The sequence below is a fragment of the Oncorhynchus gorbuscha genome, linkage group LG12, assembly GCF_021184085.1.
Source record: "Oncorhynchus gorbuscha isolate QuinsamMale2020 ecotype Even-year linkage group LG12, OgorEven_v1.0, whole genome shotgun sequence".
In the NCBI taxonomy this organism is placed as follows: domain Eukaryota; kingdom Metazoa; phylum Chordata; class Actinopteri; order Salmoniformes; family Salmonidae; genus Oncorhynchus; species Oncorhynchus gorbuscha.
In genome coordinates, this window is record NC_060184.1 from 26,408,832 (window position 1) to 26,426,820 (window position 17,989).

A 17,989-nucleotide genomic window follows, 5' to 3' on the forward strand; every position below is an offset into this window, starting at 1 on the left:
TAGGTTTCTGCGGTCGTATTGCCAGGACCGGCCAGTGGAGTGGGCAAGATATATTCCCTGGGCAGAAATAGCCCAGAATTCACTAAGCCACTCCTCTACCAACATGTCACCATTTGAGTGCGTGTTGGGGTACCAGCCGGTCCTGGCACCGTGGCATCAGAGCCAGACTGAGGCTCCTGCAGTGGAGGAGTGGGTACAGCGCTCTAAGGAGACCTGGAGGGCGGTCCAAGAGTCATTACGCCAAGCGAGTATAAGGCAGAAGAAGAGCGCTGACCGTCACCGCAGTGAGGCCCCCGTGTTTGCACCTGGAGACAGGGTCTGGCTCTCGACCCGAAACCTGCCTCTCCGCTTGCCCTGCCGGAAGCTGGGTCCGCAGTGTATAGGGCCATTTAAAGTCCTGAGGAGAATAAATGAGGTTTGTTATCAATTATTACTTCCTTCGTATTATCGTATTAACCCCTCATTTCATGTGTCTCTTCTCAGGCCGGTGGTAGCTGGTCCCATGCAGGAAGATGAGGTACCGGAGGTTCCTCCGCCCCTTCTGGACATCGAGGGGTCCCCGGCGTACAAGATACGAGCTATTCTGGACTCGAGACGCCGGGTGAGAGGCTGCTGGGTTCCGGTGAGGGATATTCTAGACCCATCTATGTTGAGTGAATTCCATTGCCTCCGTCCGGATCGCCCAGCGCCTCGGCCTCCGGGTCGTCCCCGAGGCCGGCGTCGGCGCGCTGCGGGAGCTGCGCGTCAGGAGGGGGGTACTGTCACGAATATTACCGAAGGTGACTCCCCTTCTTGTTCGGGTGGCGCTCGGCGGTCGTCGTCGCCGGTCTACTAGCTATCGCCGATCCATTGTTCTGTGTTCGTTTAGTTTTGTCTAATTGGTAGCACCTGTTTCTAGTTTGGTTGTTAGGATAGGGTTATATATAGTCTGTTCAGCCCGCTTCTGTTTCGTGCGGGCTTGTTCTCCTATTTCCTTGTTTGAGTGTATTTTTGTTGGCCTTTTGGGTTTCATGCATATAGGGTAGAAGTACCTGATCTGGAATCTGTTTTGCATCTGCTCAACACAAAACCTGTTCTTACTGGTTGGCCTCAAGAAACTGCCCCTTTTACAGTTGTGGTGAAGGAGTTGAGAATCTCATTTGTTGTCTCCGCAAAGAGGGCGTTTCGGGATTGAAGTAATCTCAAAGAAAGTATGCAATACGTAGAATTGATACTGTAGTGTTTGTCTTTGCCAGAAGATACAGACTACAGCTGTGCTTGTTTACACTGCCTACACTGAGGTCGGAACGCAAATATGGTTATATCAAGACACCGTCGAGCCGGCGGCAGATATTGGTCAGAAAACGTACCTCAATGCAGGGATGGGATATGCCACTGTACTCCAAATAACTTCCCTTTTCGTCCTCATGATAGCTACCAGCATGGCACGTAGAGTTGAACAACAAAGGTCGCTGATTGGCTGACACTGCCATTCTAAATGACTGTGGTGGCTACTGCTAGGGCAGTTTTCTGTAAAACTAGCAGTATTTCAATCTTCTCAATATATCAGTGTAGAAAAGGTAACATTTTGAGTACAGTGGCATATACTAGGATTGTGCCGAATAGTCAGACAAAATGAGTACCATAACAGATATGGGCAAATTTCTGTAGAACTCAACTGGCTGTCTGTAAAAACAAGGATGGGCTGTACATTGATCCTGCTGCTCTGATTGGATAGAGTGAAGCTGTATTTCTCCAGCCACTTGCTTCATAATTTCACCCTATCAGCTTTCCCTTCATGTTTTTGGTCTGATCATTTAGATTCAGTGGCGGTCGGTATCCCGTTTAAAATTATTTTTTTAATGAGCATGGCAGCATATTGGATGACTGTAATTCATATTCCATTCACCCAGCTCAATGTAACATCGATAGGTTTAGGCAACAACATTATACTAGAATTTTTACCGTACCCATCATGAGGTTGCTACAACCTAGCCTATGAATAAAAGTTTACGATAACGTAGGTGCCCCCCTGATCACACGCAAACACAGTTCACTTTCATAACAGCCACATAAAAACAGAATGATCACTTTGCTCATAGTATATATAATTCCCTCGCACAACTATCTACGCACTCTCCTCCTCTCACCTTTACCATTTAATTGTGGACTTCAGTGCACAAAATATCAGCTGTCTGTGACCAGGCGAAAAACCTTTCCAAGCGAAACCTTCATATCATGACCACTAACTGCTACACATACCGTACATCTCTGTCACGTCATAGTTAACGAGAACTACTAGAACTAACGCATTAGTAAACCAGCTACAATCATGCAGTACAGTGTACAGTGTACAGTCAACAAGGAATTTTGCAGTTACACCAGCGGGCCTTGGTGGCAATAAATTAATAAAACCAAAAGCTTACCTTGACTTGAAGAGTTCCAATGTTGGATAGCCATAGCCAGCTAGCTAACATAGCATCCCTCTGTTTGAGCCAGGTGTTTGAGTAGGCTAAACTAGATAAATTATATTTAAATTAAAAAATATCTCTTTTTCTATCTTGCTTCTTCATTTTGGTTAAAATTAAGTTGTTCAAAACTGTTAAACTATTATCTTTCTCTCTCTTTGAGTCAACTTCTCACCACATGCTATGCACTGCAGTGCAGGCTAGCTATAGTTTATGCCTTCAGTACTAGTGTCACACCCTGATCATAGTTTGCTTTGTATATTCTATGTTTTGTTTGGTCAGGGTGTGATCTGAGTGGGCATTCTATGTTGGATGTCTTGTTTGTCTGTTTCTGTGTTTGGGCCTGATATGCTTCTCAATCAGAAGCAGGTATTAGTCATTGTCTCTGATTGGGAGCCATATTTAGGTAGCCTGTTTTGTGTTGGGTTTTGTGGGTGATTGTTCCTGTCTTTGTGTTTGTTACACCAGATAGGGCTGTTTTAGGTTCTTCACATTTCTTGTTTTGTATATTGTTCATTTATCATCTTCATTAAAGATGTATCACAATAACCATGCTGCGTTTTGGTCCGCCTCTCGTTCAACAGAAGAATCCCTTGACAACTAGATTAATTCTCTGATCCTTTGATTGGGTGTACAATATGTCAGTTCATGCTGCAAGAGCTCTAATAGGTTGGAGGATGTCCATTGGAACTTGTTATATTTACTGTGTAAGTCTATGGAAGGGGTGAGAACCATGAGCCTCCTAGGTTTTGTATTGAAGTCAATGTACCCAGAGGAGGACAGAATACAGCTGTTCTCCAGCTACACCATGGTGCTACCCTACAGAGTGCTGTTGAGGCCTTTATTGCAAAACAGTTTGTTTTAATAAATAATTTGGTGACGTGAATATATTTAGTATAGTTTTATTCACTGAGGAGGATGGTCCTCCCCTTCCTCCTCTGAGGAGCCTCCACTATTTAGATGGCTGCTGCCTGCTACTATGATAAATCACATGGTGAGGATGTTTGCTATCAAGCTATCAATGTGCATAATATCTAACAAGCGGGGCAAGGGTAGAGAAAATATATGAAATGCTGATAAGAATTCTGACTAAGTGACTTGAGGACACGAACAAGCACTGTCACGTTCGTTATAAAGAACAGACAAAGGCGCAGTGTGGTGTGCGTACATTCTTATTTATTAACTTAGGGAGACTGCGAATTTTCACAGCTTTTTGTTAAAAATCGCGCAACATTTCAGCGCCCTGCTACTCATGCCAGGAATATAGTATATGCATATTATTAGTATGTGGGGATAGAAAACACTCAGACGTTTATAAAACTCGTTAAATCACGGCTGTGACTATAACAGAACGTGCGTTTCATCGAAAAGTGCAGGAAAATCTGATCACTGAAAATGGAAAAATATATCCATGCGCCACTTCAACCCATTGTTAAACATGACCCAGATTAAATGGGTCCGAGGTTGCAATACCTACAGCTTCCACACGATGTCAACAGTCTTGTCATTTGTCTCGGATTTGTTTCTTGGTCAAACGAAGAAGAGGCAGCCCATTTCTTCAGGTCTCCGACCGGATATTTTAGTTGAGATTTACCCGGACATTATTTCCAGACGTACAGCTATAGAATATACATCGCCTCGTGATCAATTTGATCGCTTATTAACGTTTACTAATACCTAAAGTTGCATTACAAAAGTATTTCGAAGTGTTTTGTGAAAGTTTATCGTCAACTTTTTTAATTTAAAAAAATGACATAGCGTTATCAAACTCAGTTTTTTCCTTGATTACAGTCTTCATAGATCGATATCTAGGCTATATATGGACCGATTTAATCGAAAAAAAGACCCAAAGTGATGTTTATGGGACATCTAGGAGTGCCAAGAAAGAAGCTCGTCAAAGGTAATGAATGTTTTATATTTTATTTCTGCGTTTTGGGTAGCTCCGGCTACCGCAAAATCTGTCGTGTTAGGTGACGTTGCAGTATTTTGGGGGTACATGCTATCAGATAATAGCTTCTCATGCTTTCGCCGAAAAGCATTTTACAAATCTGACTCGGTGGATAGATTCACAACGAGTGTAGCTTTAATTCACTGCCTTGAATGTGTATTTTAATGAAAGTTTAATGAAAGTTTGAGTTTTATCAAAAACTATAGGTGGCGCTCTGAAATTCCGCTGAGTGATGTTCCTGCATGGGAACTGTATTCTGCGTCATCCTTAACACTGAACAAACTAACAAAATAACAACACGAAACGCTATACAAATGAGTGCTGACAGGCAACTACACATGGACAAGATCCCACAAACACCAAAGGGAAATGGCTACCTAAATATGTAAACGGTAAACAGCTGTCTCTGATTGGGAACCATATCAGGCCAACATAGAATTACAAAAACCACTAGACCTACAAAAACCTAGACAATACAAAACTAGCGTACCCACCCTAGTCACACCCTGACCTAACCAAAATAAAAATAAAACATCGATATCTCAGGTCAGGGCGTGACAAGCACCCATCCGCTCGCTGCTCCTAATCTGCAGCTTTTTTGCAGTGAGAATGTACAGGGAGGAATTTTCCAAACATCTACTCGGGAATATTCAAACAGTTTCGTTTTTTTATCACGACTGTTATCCGATCCGATATGACTATCAACTGTCAATTTACAGATACAATTACAAATACGAGTATGGCCATGTCGGCACACCCCTAGCACATACCACCCCTACGTTTTCCTACCTATGTCTCACGTGGACTCCACTGTGTTTTAATGTAACCATGATTGTGTTCTGACCTTAGTGCAGCTCAGTGTAAACAAGCTTAACGGCAAGGTCGGAATGACAGAGGGAGACTGAAACAGCGAGAAATGGAAGGTCACCTTGCTAAGGGAAGTGTACTGTACGGGTAGACATTTCACAATGTAAATGTATCAAACAATTAAATCAGTAGGTGGCTACATTGTAGCCAAGTTGTTTGAGCGCATGTAGTGCATCTACACCTGCATTGCTTGGTGTTTGGGGTTTTAGGCTGGGTTTCTGTACAGCACTTTGAGATATCAGCTGATGTACGAAGAGCTATATAAAATACATTTGATTAGATTTGATGACTATTTGTGCTTCATCAATGACACACTCATAAAGCAACTGAAATTTCATGACTTTAATATTTAAAAGAAGGGCAGTCAAAGCAGAACAAAGTGACAACACAGAATATACTATCAGAGTAGTCCTACAATATTACATGAGCATCATGCCATCTTAAACTAATATACTATCCAGATAGATAGATAGATAGATAGATAGATAGATAGATAGATAGATAGATAGATAGATAGATAGATGTAGAGTAGGTGCTTTATTAGGCTTTATTCATTATTTTTAATGTATATTTAAATCAGTTTATCTGTGTTGTCTGTGTAATTTCTACAGTTTATTCCTCTGTTGATGTTTAGACCTACTTGCTCTATTTCCATTAGGTTATTATGATAAACCTCATTGTTTCCAGAAAGAAACAATCAAAGATACCACCAAACACAAAAGAACAATAAACATAATGAGCCCAACAACACATGCAAATGGTGATCTCTGTCAACCTGTAAGAGAGTAGAAAACATTAAAAGCTGTATGTCAGTTAGCTACAGTAAAGTACAATTATCACAATACAGTCAATGTTTCTGAAATGCAAACAATATAACCTCTATAAAAATATGTCATAATGACCCAAATCTACATATATGGATTACATAGTTATTAGTTATGAATATAACGTGAACATAAGCAACTGTAAATAGTGTAATGTTGTAGAATTGAGCTTTACTTAATGATGGACTTACAACGCCTGACTGCCCTGATGCAATCAAGGATCCAGGAACACACCATCTGGAAATTAAAACAATTGAAAAAAGACATATTGGCTTCAGAACCTTCAGAATAGTATGGAGGTTGTACTGTATATTTACTACATTTACAAGCAACATGTAGACCTCTGAATAAAAACTATAAAAAATCCCAATACGAAAATTGGTTGAGAGGGTATAATGCAGTATAATGCTGATGTATTTTGTCATTTGCATTGGTTTTTCATACCATGAGCAGACCCATACAGACAGATCCAGAATCGGTCTGTAAAATAAAGAAATATTAAAACATTATCTTTAGCTCTCATTGTACATAACTAACAAAGTGATGCGAGAAAAAATGACGGTGATGAGTTATTACCTCAGGATGTATATTAAGCTTCTTCAGAATCTCTTTGACTGCTGCTTCATTGCGATGACACTCCAATAGTCCCTGGCTCTCATGGAAGAGACAGTCCACTGTGAGTATTACATCACCTCTAGTCACTAGTCTGCTGCTGTCAGGTACAGTGTAGTCTGGGCTGAAGGTGTGGTGCAGTACTACCAGAATGACAGGTTTCCCAGCTGTCAAAAGGAAAACAAAATACACTTCACCTCATTACCATTTTATTTTGTTTGCCTTTTCCAATGAATTTTGGATGGATTGAACCTGCCCTGACTAGATTACCAGGAATCTGCTGCAGTGCTGCTTCAATATCAGTCCCAGCACGAGAGACGATGGGACAGAAAGCCATGATGACGTCACTCTCCTCTTGTGGCATCACTTCAGTACAGCCTCCTCTGATGACGAGATGTCTTGTCAAATCCACATGAGCACCCAAGGTATTGCCAACCACAAATATGAAGAATCTCACCATTCCTGACATCCCTATAGAGACATAGACAATATGAAGAAAATGTAGACATAATGTGAATTATCTAGATATAATGCATTATATTTTTAATTGTATTACATCAAAAGTAGTTCAAGGGGAAGAATACACTAGTAGTCCACTGTGCTTATTTGATTGATCCCCCAATATCTTAAATGACAAAGGAATGTAGATATTGGACATATACATCATATTAATGTCTGATTTATGGTTAGTACTTACCTTGAAGAAATGTATGCTGCAAAGAGAGGTTACAAATGACATAAAAAATCTCTATAAACTTTGTAAAAAAATAAACTATGTATCAGACTAAAATATGAGATCATATAGTGGTTAACAATTGTTGGTAATGTTGTCAGCTGTTAAGTGGCAACTCCTAAAATGAAAATATACATACTGGCCTGTTTCTGTGATCAGGGATGTCCATGCCGATATCTACCACCTATGAATACAATATTGCAATACACTGAATAAAGTAGTTCAATATACTTTCATTAAAAATAACAAATACTCATATTTAAATGAAAACAAATTATTTACACTCTTGGACCCTGTCTAATAAAATGCTTCAGTTAAAATGTCTGCTTTTGCATGTACTGTTTTTGTTAACCAGCTGAGTCTGGTTTGTGTGTCCAATTCATGAATGATCCTGACTGAATGACAGATATACATAGAACATGGGTGAACTACCTCTGGCTTCCTGTTCAGCCGGTTCAGAATGTTACCAACTGCTGCTTTGTTGCGAGGACAGTTCAGTAGTCCTCCCTTACTCTCATGGAACAGACAATCCACTGTGAGTATTACATTACTTCTGGTCACTAGTCTGCTGCTGTCAGGTACAGTGCATTCTGGGTTAAAATAGTGATGCAGGACTACCAGAATGACATCTTTACCCTCTGTCAAAAGAATGAGGGACAATGCATTTATTCATGTCATTTGCCACTTGATACATGTTCTATCTAGATCAACTGATATGGAGATAGACGAGGTAAAATTGACAGTAGTATAGTTTTGGAGGATGCTTTGAGGTTTGGCTACCTGGAATCTGCTGCAGTGCTGCCTCAATATCAGTACCAGCACGAGAGACGATGGGACAGAAAGCCATGATGACATCACTCTGCTCTGGTGACATCACTTCAGTGAAGCCTCCTCCAAGTTGTCTCATAAATTGGACATGGGAATCCATAGTATTGCCAGTGGTGATGGTGTAGTACCTCATCATCCTTGGCACCTCTGTTTTGTAATGGATAAAAAAAGAGAAAAGTCAATTATAGACCCTAAAACTAAAAGTAGCAATGTTTTGGTTTAGATCACTGCCCAGACAACTATAAGCCTGGCCTGAAAGATCTGAGATCTGGCCTGAAACATTATTTAAATAAGTGGTAGGTCTGTGTCCTGTTAAAATAATTACCTCTGCGTTCCATTGTAGATATGTAAGGGGAGTGAACAGGGAACAAATATGTATTAACATGTAACAGACAATAAAATACATATATTACTGTATAATATAACAACCAGTGTGCAGACAATGTCTGTATTTACATATAATGTAAATATTTCAAGTCATCTTTCATTCTGACTAGAACATATCACTTAGATAAGCTATGCAGTCTCCCACCCACCTCCCCTCTTGCCTCTATTTGACCATGTGATCTACAGAAAACAAGAAAATGAAAGTGAATTGCTCACATCTATTTTACACCCATATAACTAGCATCTTAAACCCCATTATATGTTCTTGTCTGCACCAGTAGCCTATACACACCACATCAATTTGACTTATTCATAAAGCATAGTGGTGTTAAATAAGAACTCAATGAAAGGTGAACAATGAGCAATGCATGAGTTTTCAGACAGGTGATCTCCTAAGAACAACTCATCTGCAACATAATGACCTCATTTAACAAGCACACGAATTCTAAAGTTTAGACCAAATATTGAAATAAAAGCTGATCTGTTTCTCAAAAAGACCAATTAGTGGAAAAAGATTAAAAAATCAATTCGGAAATTATCAGTTTTCAATGTTTAAGTGTGGATATCAATTGAACAAAAACTACACAGATCAGATCCGCCTTTAACTGTATCATGTGTCAGTTAGTGTTAAATGTAAGCAGGTAAATTGACTTACTGAACCATAATGATGTGTGAATTCCTTTTGGAAGATAACTACTGAAAGGAAATCTGACTACCTTCTTTGATGTCCAGAGGAAAGTGAAAAAGTACACAGCTTGAGGGAAAAGAGATGGTTTTATCAGAAACAGTTTCACTTTCATATTCAAGAGACACTATAGTAGGCTTTTAGAACTGCAGGATCACCTGTTTTTTCAACTGCCCCTTTAACATTCATTGTAAAAGTAAAAAATAAAATAAAAAATGACATAACTTGTCACTAACATTATGAGTATTATTCATACAGAAATCACATATTAGTGATTCAATTGTGATATTGTTGTTAATTAGACACTGTCTCTGGACCAGCTACAAGGCTCGGGGGCCATGTGGGGGAATGCATGTAGGGTAGAAGTAGCTGATCTGGAATCTGTTTTGAGTCTGCTCAACACAAAACCAGTTTCTACTGGTCGGCTGCAAGAAAAGGTCCCTTTTTCAGTTGTGGTGAATGAGATGAGAATCTTGTTTGTTGTGTCCGCGAAGAGGGCGTTTCAGGAATGACGTAATCTCAAAAAAGGTATGCAATATGGAGAATTAATACTTTAGTGTTTCGCTTTGCCAGACGATACCGACTACAGCTGTGCTTGTTTACACTGCCTTGGGTATTGTAATTCACGTGCAGAGCACAGCAGGTATTTTTTTCACCTTCACAGAAGGCAGAAATCGTGGTCACAAGCAGGCAATGATCATACACAGGTAAGGGAACAGGCTTGTGAATCAAAACTAAGACTGAAGGCTATAACTGGTTCTCACAATCGCGCTAGGAAAAGGCTTAGTAGAGTCAAAACAAACAATACCTGACAAAGGCACAAACACGTATGAACTGAACTAAATAAGGAGCTGATGAGACCAGGTGAGTAACTAACACAGGTGAAATCAATTAACAAAAATCAAAGACACGGCTACGTTCAAGAACACAACGAAACAGAACACAAGGTTGACTAAGAAAATAAATACAGGGGCCTCCCGGTGTGCTACCAGAGACTCTGGGTTCGCGCTCTGTCGCAGCCGGCCGCGACCGGGAGGTCCAATTGGCCTAGTGTCGTCCGGGTTAGGGAGGGCTTGGCCGGTAGGGATATCCTTGCACACCAGCGACTCCTGTGGTGGGCCGGGCGCAGTGCACGCTAACCAGGTCGCCAGGTGCACGATGGTGATGGTGTAGTACTTCATCAACCTTGTCACCTCTGTTTTATAATGGAAAAAAAGAGAAAAGTCAAGTATAGACTCTAAAACTAAAAGTAGCAATGTTTTGGTTTAGTTCACTGCCCAGACAGTTATAAGACTAAGTTAAGATCTGACCTTAAACATTCCTCAAACATTCTATAAAATAAGTGGTAGGTCTGTGTCCGGTTCAAATAATCACCTCTACGTTCCATTGTGGATCTGTAAGGGGAGTGAACAGAGACATTTGTTAATGAATCATGTAACAGACAGGGAAACAAAACATATCTTACTGTATAATATAACAACCAGTGTGCAGACAATGTAAATATTTCAAGTCATCTTTCACTTTCATTCTGACTATGACAGATCTCTCTGACATAAACTATGCAGTCTCCCACCCACCTCCTCTCTTGCCTTTATTTAACCTTGTGATTTACAGGAAACAAGAAAGTGAAAGTTGTAAATTAATCTAATCTATCTATTTTACAGAATTGTTAATTAGACACTGTCTCTGGACCAGCTATAATGCTTGGGGGCCATGTGGGGAAATGCATGTACGGATGTAGCTGATCTCAAATCTGTTTCGTGTCTGCTCAAGACAAACCTGTTCCTACTGGTTGGCTGAAAGAAAATGTCCCTTTTACAGTGGAGGTGAATGCGAAGAGAATCTCATTTGTTGTCTCCGCAAAGTGGGTGTTTCGGGAATGAAGGTATCTCAAGGAGGGTATGCATTATGGAGAATTGATACTGTAGTGTTTGTCTTTGCCAGAAGATACCATCTACAGTTACGCTCGTTTACACTGCCTACACTGAGGTCGGAACGCAAATATGGTTTCATCAAGACACCATGGAGCCTGCGGCAGATTTGGTCAGAAAACGTACCTCAATGCAGGGATGGGAAATGCCATTGTACTACAAATGTTACCTTTATCCACAATTCTCCATCAAGAAGATTGAAATACTGCTCGTTTTCGCAGAAAACTTTTTAGTCCTCATACTAGCTACCAGTAGCCACAGCAGCCATTATGGAATGGCACATAGGGTTGAACAACAAATGAGCTGATTGGCTTACACTGCCATTCTAAAATGGCTGTGGTGGCTGCTACTAGATAGATTTCTGTAAAACCTTACGAGCCTGTTGCTGCCTACCACCGCTCAGTCAGACCACTCTATCAAATATCAAATCATAGACTTATTAATTATAATATAATAGAGACAGAAATACGAGCCTTTGGTCATTAATATGGTCAAATCCGGAAACTATCATTTCGAAAACAAATCGTTTATTCTTTCAGTGAAATGCAGAACCATTCCGTATTTTATCAAATGGGTGGCAACCCAAGGTCTAAATATTGCTGTTACATTTATATCTAAAAATTGCTGTTACATTGCACAACCTTCAAAGTTATGTCATAATTATGTAAAATTCTGGCAAATTAGTTCGCAATGAGCCAGGCGGCCCAAACTGTTGCATATACTCTGACACTGCGTGCAATGAACGCAAGAGAAGTGACACAATTTTCCTAGTTAATATTGCCTGCTTACATGAATTTCGTTTAACTAAATATGCAGGTTTAAAAATATATACTTCTGTGTATTGTTTTTAAAAAAGGCATTGATGTTTATGGTTAGGTACATTCATGCAGAGATTGTGCTTTTTTCGCGAATGCGCTTTAGTTAAAACTTCACCCCTTTGGCGAAGTAGGCTGTGATTCGATGATAAATTAACAGGCACTACATCGATTATATGTTAACCTAGTAATATCATCAACCATGTGTAGTTAACTAGTGATTATGTGAAGAAATTTGTTTTTTGTAAGATAAGTTTAATGCTAGCTAGCAACTTACCTTGGCTTCTTGCTGCACTCGCATAACAGGTGGTCAGCCTGCCACGCACTTTCCTTGTGGAATGCAATGTAATCGGCCATAATCGGCATCCAAAAATTGTTATGAAAACTTGAAATCAGCCCAAATTAATCGGCCATGCTGATTAATCGGTCAACCTATGGTCATTACACCCAAACAAGGGCACTGCGTTCATCCACCTCTGGCCTGCTCGCCTCCCTACCACTGAGGAAGTACAGTTCCCGCTCAGCCCAGTCAAAACTGTTCGCTGCTCTGGCCCCCCAATGGTGGAACAAACTCCCTCACGACGCCAGGACAGCGGAGTCAATCACCACCTTCCGGAGACACCCGAAACCCCACCTCTTTAAGGAATACCTAGGATAGGATAAGTAATCCTTCTCACCCCCCTTTAAGATTTAGATGCACTATTGTAAAGTGACTGTTCCACTGGATGTCATAAGGTGAATGCACCAATTTGTAAGTCGCTCTGGATAAGAGCGTCTGCTAAATGACTTAAATGTAAATGTAAATTACGCACACCTGGTTCCAATTCCTTACTGATTGTGTTTGTAATAACGTGCCCTTTGCTTCTCCATTGCGAGGTCGATGATTGTTCCAATGTCCTTTGGTCGTGTGAGTTTACATGGCACGCGGGAGACATGGCACGCTGTAATTTGGGTCAATAAAAACCCTATTACGCATTCCTGCACCTGTCTCCCGCTCCCTTTATACCAACGTGACAGCTAAACTAGGGCTGTGGTGGTCATTCAATTTTGTCAGCCAGTTATTGTCATGCAAACGATTGCTGCTCTCACGGTAATTGAACATGAATTAATATAAACAGGTTTAGCATCTCACGAAATGAAGAGAATGTATTTCAGATGAACAGAATATGAGTTGGCCTACTTTAGGTGTCACGACTTCTGTCGAAGTCGTTGCCTCTCCTTGTTTGGGCGGTGGTCGACGTCACCGGCCTTCTAGCCATCATTGATCCCATTTTTCATTTTCCATTGGTTTTGTCTTGTCTTCCCACACACCTGTTTTCAATCCCATTCATTACTCGACGTCACCGGCCTTCTAGCCATCATTGATCCCATTTTTCATTTTCCATTGGTCTTGTCTTGTCTTCCCACACACCTGTTTTCAATCCCATTCATTACCTGTTGTGTATTTAACCCTCTGTTTCCCCTCATATCTTTGTCAGAGATTGCTTTATGTCAAGTGTTGTTTTATGTTGCATAGGTGCACAACGGTTCCTCATACCCATGTTCGTTTATGTATGTATGTATGTATGTATGTATGTATGTATGTATGTATGTATGTATGTATGTATGTATGTATGTATGTATGTATGTATGTATGTATGTATGTATGTATGTATGTATGTATGTATGTATGTATGTATGTATGTATGTATGTATGTATGTATGTATGTATGTATGTATGTATGTATGTATGTATGTATGTATGTATGTATGTATGTATGTATGTATGTATGTATGTATGTATGTATGTATGTATGTATGTATGTATGTATGTATGTATGTATGTATGTATGTATGTATGTATGTATGTATGTATGTATGTATGTATGTATGTATGTATGTATGTATTTGGAGCATGTTAAGTGGACTTATATTAAAAGACTCCATTTACACTCCGTTTGACTCTCCTGCGCCTGACTTCCCTGCCACCTATACACTCGACTCTGACATTAGGCCTATGTTATCTGGTTATGCTCCATGCCATAGGCTGTGGACTTGTTCATTTAGCTGAAAAGATATGCTTGGAAGTCCCATGTCATGCTTAGAAGTCCCATGTCATTATTTAATTGTTTCAGATTTGATAGTAAGAAGAACATAATTAAATTTAGCTGAATAAAATAGAAAGGATACTTTTCCCATTACAGAGCAGATGCACATATGAAGTGGCGAAGTTGAGTGAAAAATTGTAATTTGAAGCAGGTCCTATATGTTAGATTTAGATTTATTTGGCAACTTTAGTTTTGAATGATATAAACATTAGAATGTCTTAGAAATCAAAACATATATTGGCTGCATGATGCGAATATAGGCTATTGAGGATTTGAGAAAGTAGAAAAAAAAAAACCTTGTGCTCTGTTCCTTGCCTTAGGCTGCACAGCTGTTCTCTCATCAAGTGTGTATCTCTCATCAAGTGTGCTATCAGTATACACTCAAATAGCCCATTGAATGGAGGCTGTGCGCTTTCCCGCAGGTCCGTTTTGTAGACTACTTCGGTTTTATAACAGATCATGTGCTTAATATAGACTTATTTCACGCCAAGCATCAATCACTGTTTTAAGAGCATGCTCTCACTGCGTGACAGGTGATATTCTGCCCAAACTCTGTATGCCATGGGCTCTCCAACCCTGTTCCTGAAGCCCAGTGCTTAATTTGGGAAATCAAGTGAAATATGTTCGGGATCATCAATAGCAACACTACACGATTTCACTAAACTGTTGACAGCCCATCTGCACACTCAAGAAATGAATAAAGGAGAGAGAGGAGGAAATGCATGGTGGGGAAATATTCTGTATAGCTAAAGTGTCATCAATTAATTATTAAAATATAAAAAAGATTCCCTATTACTAGGATATTCAAAATCAAATAAAAATTCACTAATTGTAGCATAACTGTAAGCCGCCATGCACAATCAATGAACCAACAGCATTGCCTAGGCCTAAACTTTCTCTCCCAGACTCATGGATATACATTTTGGAGTGTATCATAAGGTAACCAGCCCATCCAGTATTCCTAACAATACAGTCCACACTCAATGGTGATTACTCAAATTGTTTAATTTTTGAGTATAGGCTAGACCAATTATGTACCAAAGACATCTTAAATCAATTTTGTGTTTTTTCTGCCATGTACATTATGTGGTAGACTATGTATTGTATAATGGCACAATCATAATTTGAATTCAACATTTTTTTGTGTGTGGGGGGGGGGGCTTGGGCTCATACGCGTTTTGAATGAATCATCACCTTAGAAAGCACTGTCCATGTATTAGGCTTTGAAACAACATCCACAGAAAACATGTTTTACACTGTTTTAACCTGCTGTTGAAGTTCTTTGTTCAAATGGATCATCATAGTGAGGTGAGTTTTAAAAGTACGATAGGCCTACTGTTTTGATGATAAGTTTTGTATGTGATTTTCAATGCATTTGTGGTTGAGGGACATTTGTGGTTGAGGGACAATATAGCCCTGAGTACCAGGCCATTAGCGACCTGATGGTTGTTAGCAAGTTGGGTACTACAAAGACATGTCCAGATTGCATAAAAGGAGATTACCATGACTCAATGGTTACGTGGAATTTTACTGTGGTCATGACTCATAATATAATAATAATATATGCCATTTAGCAGACGCTTTTATCCAAAGCGACTTACAGTCATGTGTGCATACATTCTACGTATGGGTGGTCCCGGGGATCGAACCCACTACCCTGGCGTTACAAGCGCCATGCTCTACCAACTGAGCTACAGAAGGACTCATGACTGCTGGTGTGGTGAAAAATGACTGCTGGTGTGGCGGTAATATGGTCACCACAATAGCCCTAGGCTAACCTAGCTAGCTCCATTTGCTAGCTAAGTGAAAATGAAAGTTTTAAAAAATACAACCAAATTTATCTCACTCTCTATTCTCCTTAATTTTGGAAGAAATTAATTTGTTCAAAACTGTTCAACTATTGTCATTTTCTCTCTTTGAGGCAACTACTCATAACATTTTATGCACTGCAGTGCTAGCTAGCTACAGCTTAGGCTTTCAGTACTAGATGAATTATCTGAAACGTTGATTTGTCTTAGAATAATTCAGGCTTCCACTGCAAAAATTGAAACCAAAGTTGGATTAAATATCTTAAATAAAGGCAATATATGTTTGTTTTTTGTCTAATAAGATATTTCTTCTTAAAAATCCAGAAAATCACATTGTATTGAAGCACTCGAACGCCATGATGAAGGCTTTACCAGATATATTCCCATCACCTGTGGCTCCACTGAATAAGTTAGGACATGCAAGTGAGGCTATGCTTCACATCCTTGAGGTAAGAAATGTGTGCATGTATTAGAATTTTCATTACTTAACCATAACATACAAAGAGTGTGAATTGTCTTTGTGGACATATTTGTTTTTCTCTTTGTGTTTGTGTAGGTCTGCAGAAGACTCCAGCACCTTTCTTCAGGCGAGACCACTCTTCAGCCCTGTCGCGATTCTCTGCGAAACCAACTGCGTACTGGCCATTGGAACCATGCCTGTGGTGACCTTCCCAAAAGAGGACATCTATGCCAGCGTGATGTATCTCATGGTGTCATGGTGATGTATCTCATGGTGTCATGGTGATGTATCTCATGTTGTCATGGTGATGTATCTCATGTTGTCATGGTGATGTATCTCACGCCTTTCACCTCACATATCCCAAGTGCATTGCGACATTCCACTCTGGAGAGGAGTATCGCAATGCATAAATAACAGCGTAATATTTTACATTTCCCTTGACATCCACTCAACAACAACAAGTGCAAAGTTGGTTTGTGATGTATTTGAAAAAGTAAACATGTAATACCTTGTAGCTGTTCTTGCCAGTTGATCTGTTTGATTATAAGAGAAAGTTAAACATACAGCATGTGTGAGGAGGGAGTGAAGAGGTGGTAGCTGTTGATTACAGTATCTCTGTGGTGGTAGCCTGATGACGTGTATTTCATTAGTCTAGAGTGAGTGATCTCAGAACGAGAAAGGGGAATCTGCAGCTCAATATGGCGATCGGAGTATGGGCAAGTGGGTGTGTCAAAAGGAAAGCAGTGGGTATGTGGAAAGGAGTGGGTGTGTTGAACTGAAGGCAGTGGATGAGTCGAAAGGAAAGTCTGGGCGTGTGGAAAGGAGTGGGTGTGTAGAAAGCGCTCTGCTGTAGAGGTTAGATGGTTTTCATTAACCTCTCTGCGCACCGAACCCGTTAGCGGGATTAAATTCGACAACATAGGTGATCGCTACATAAATAGTCATATTAAACATTCATGAAAATACAAGTGTCTCACATGGTTTGAAAGCCTAGAATCTTGCAAATCCAACTGTGTTGTCAGATTTTTAAAATTATTTATTGCGAAAGAATACGCTGCGATTATCTGAGCACAGACCCCCATATCAAACTACTTATTCAGCTAGCACTTGCGTAACGAAATCACAGATTGCATTGAAATAAATTGTTTACCTATGAAGATCTTGCTCTGGTTGCAATCCCAAGGCTCATTGTTACACAATGAATGGTCTTTTGTTCGGTTAAATCCATTTTTTATAGACTAACACAAAACATTTTGTGAACGCTTATCTTGTTGAATTTCGTGTCATTCAACTTTCGGCATAACATCCAACGTAAAATAGACAGACTTTCCCTGACTTCATCCAGTCATGTTTGGTTTCCTTGCAATCAACTGTTTGTTTGTAACACAACCAAAAGGATGGGTCATTTTGCGGGATATATTGACTCGGAAAAAACGATTGGAAGACAACAAGCGACGAGCCCATTGTGCACCAATTATATGACCACTGTCTCGTTGATTGTCTGTCTTTTAACCCAATGACCACTGATCGTCTTGAAATCTAGCTGGGGTAGATAGC

General features: G+C 40.0%; 1 protein-coding gene and 1 long non-coding RNA gene across 3 annotated transcripts; both read right to left on the minus strand.

Annotated features, from left to right (window-relative positions):
* Positions 1-5,589: 5,589 nt before the first annotated feature.
* On the minus strand, positions 5,590-10,249 carry LOC123991628. 2 transcript variants are annotated; one of them, XM_046293260.1, is made up of 11 exons: positions 9,302-9,431; positions 8,585-8,604; positions 8,212-8,406; positions 7,864-8,069; positions 7,571-7,615; positions 7,396-7,411; positions 6,969-7,169; positions 6,663-6,865; positions 6,531-6,566; positions 6,278-6,323; positions 5,590-6,037 (listed from the first exon to the last, which is right to left on the minus strand). In XM_046293260.1, exons 1-11 carry the CDS (start codon positions 9,307-9,309, stop codon positions 6,033-6,035), a joined length of 981 nt encoding a protein of 326 aa, XP_046149216.1. In that variant the 5' UTR covers positions 9,310-9,431; the 3' UTR covers positions 5,590-6,032. The 2 variants fall into 2 exon arrangements, with proteins under 2 accessions (XP_046149216.1, XP_046149217.1); XM_046293261.1 differs by lacking the exon at positions 8,585-8,604 and having other exon boundaries at positions 8,212-8,408; positions 9,302-10,249.
* Positions 10,250-10,384: 135 nt separating this feature from the next.
* Positions 10,385-13,317, minus strand: LOC123990439. Its single transcript, XR_006830636.1, has 3 exons — positions 13,258-13,317; positions 10,706-10,725; positions 10,385-10,526 (listed from the first exon to the last, which is right to left on the minus strand). It is a non-coding gene; the product is annotated as an uncharacterized LOC123990439 (long non-coding RNA).
* Positions 13,318-17,989: the final 4,672 nt, after the last annotated feature.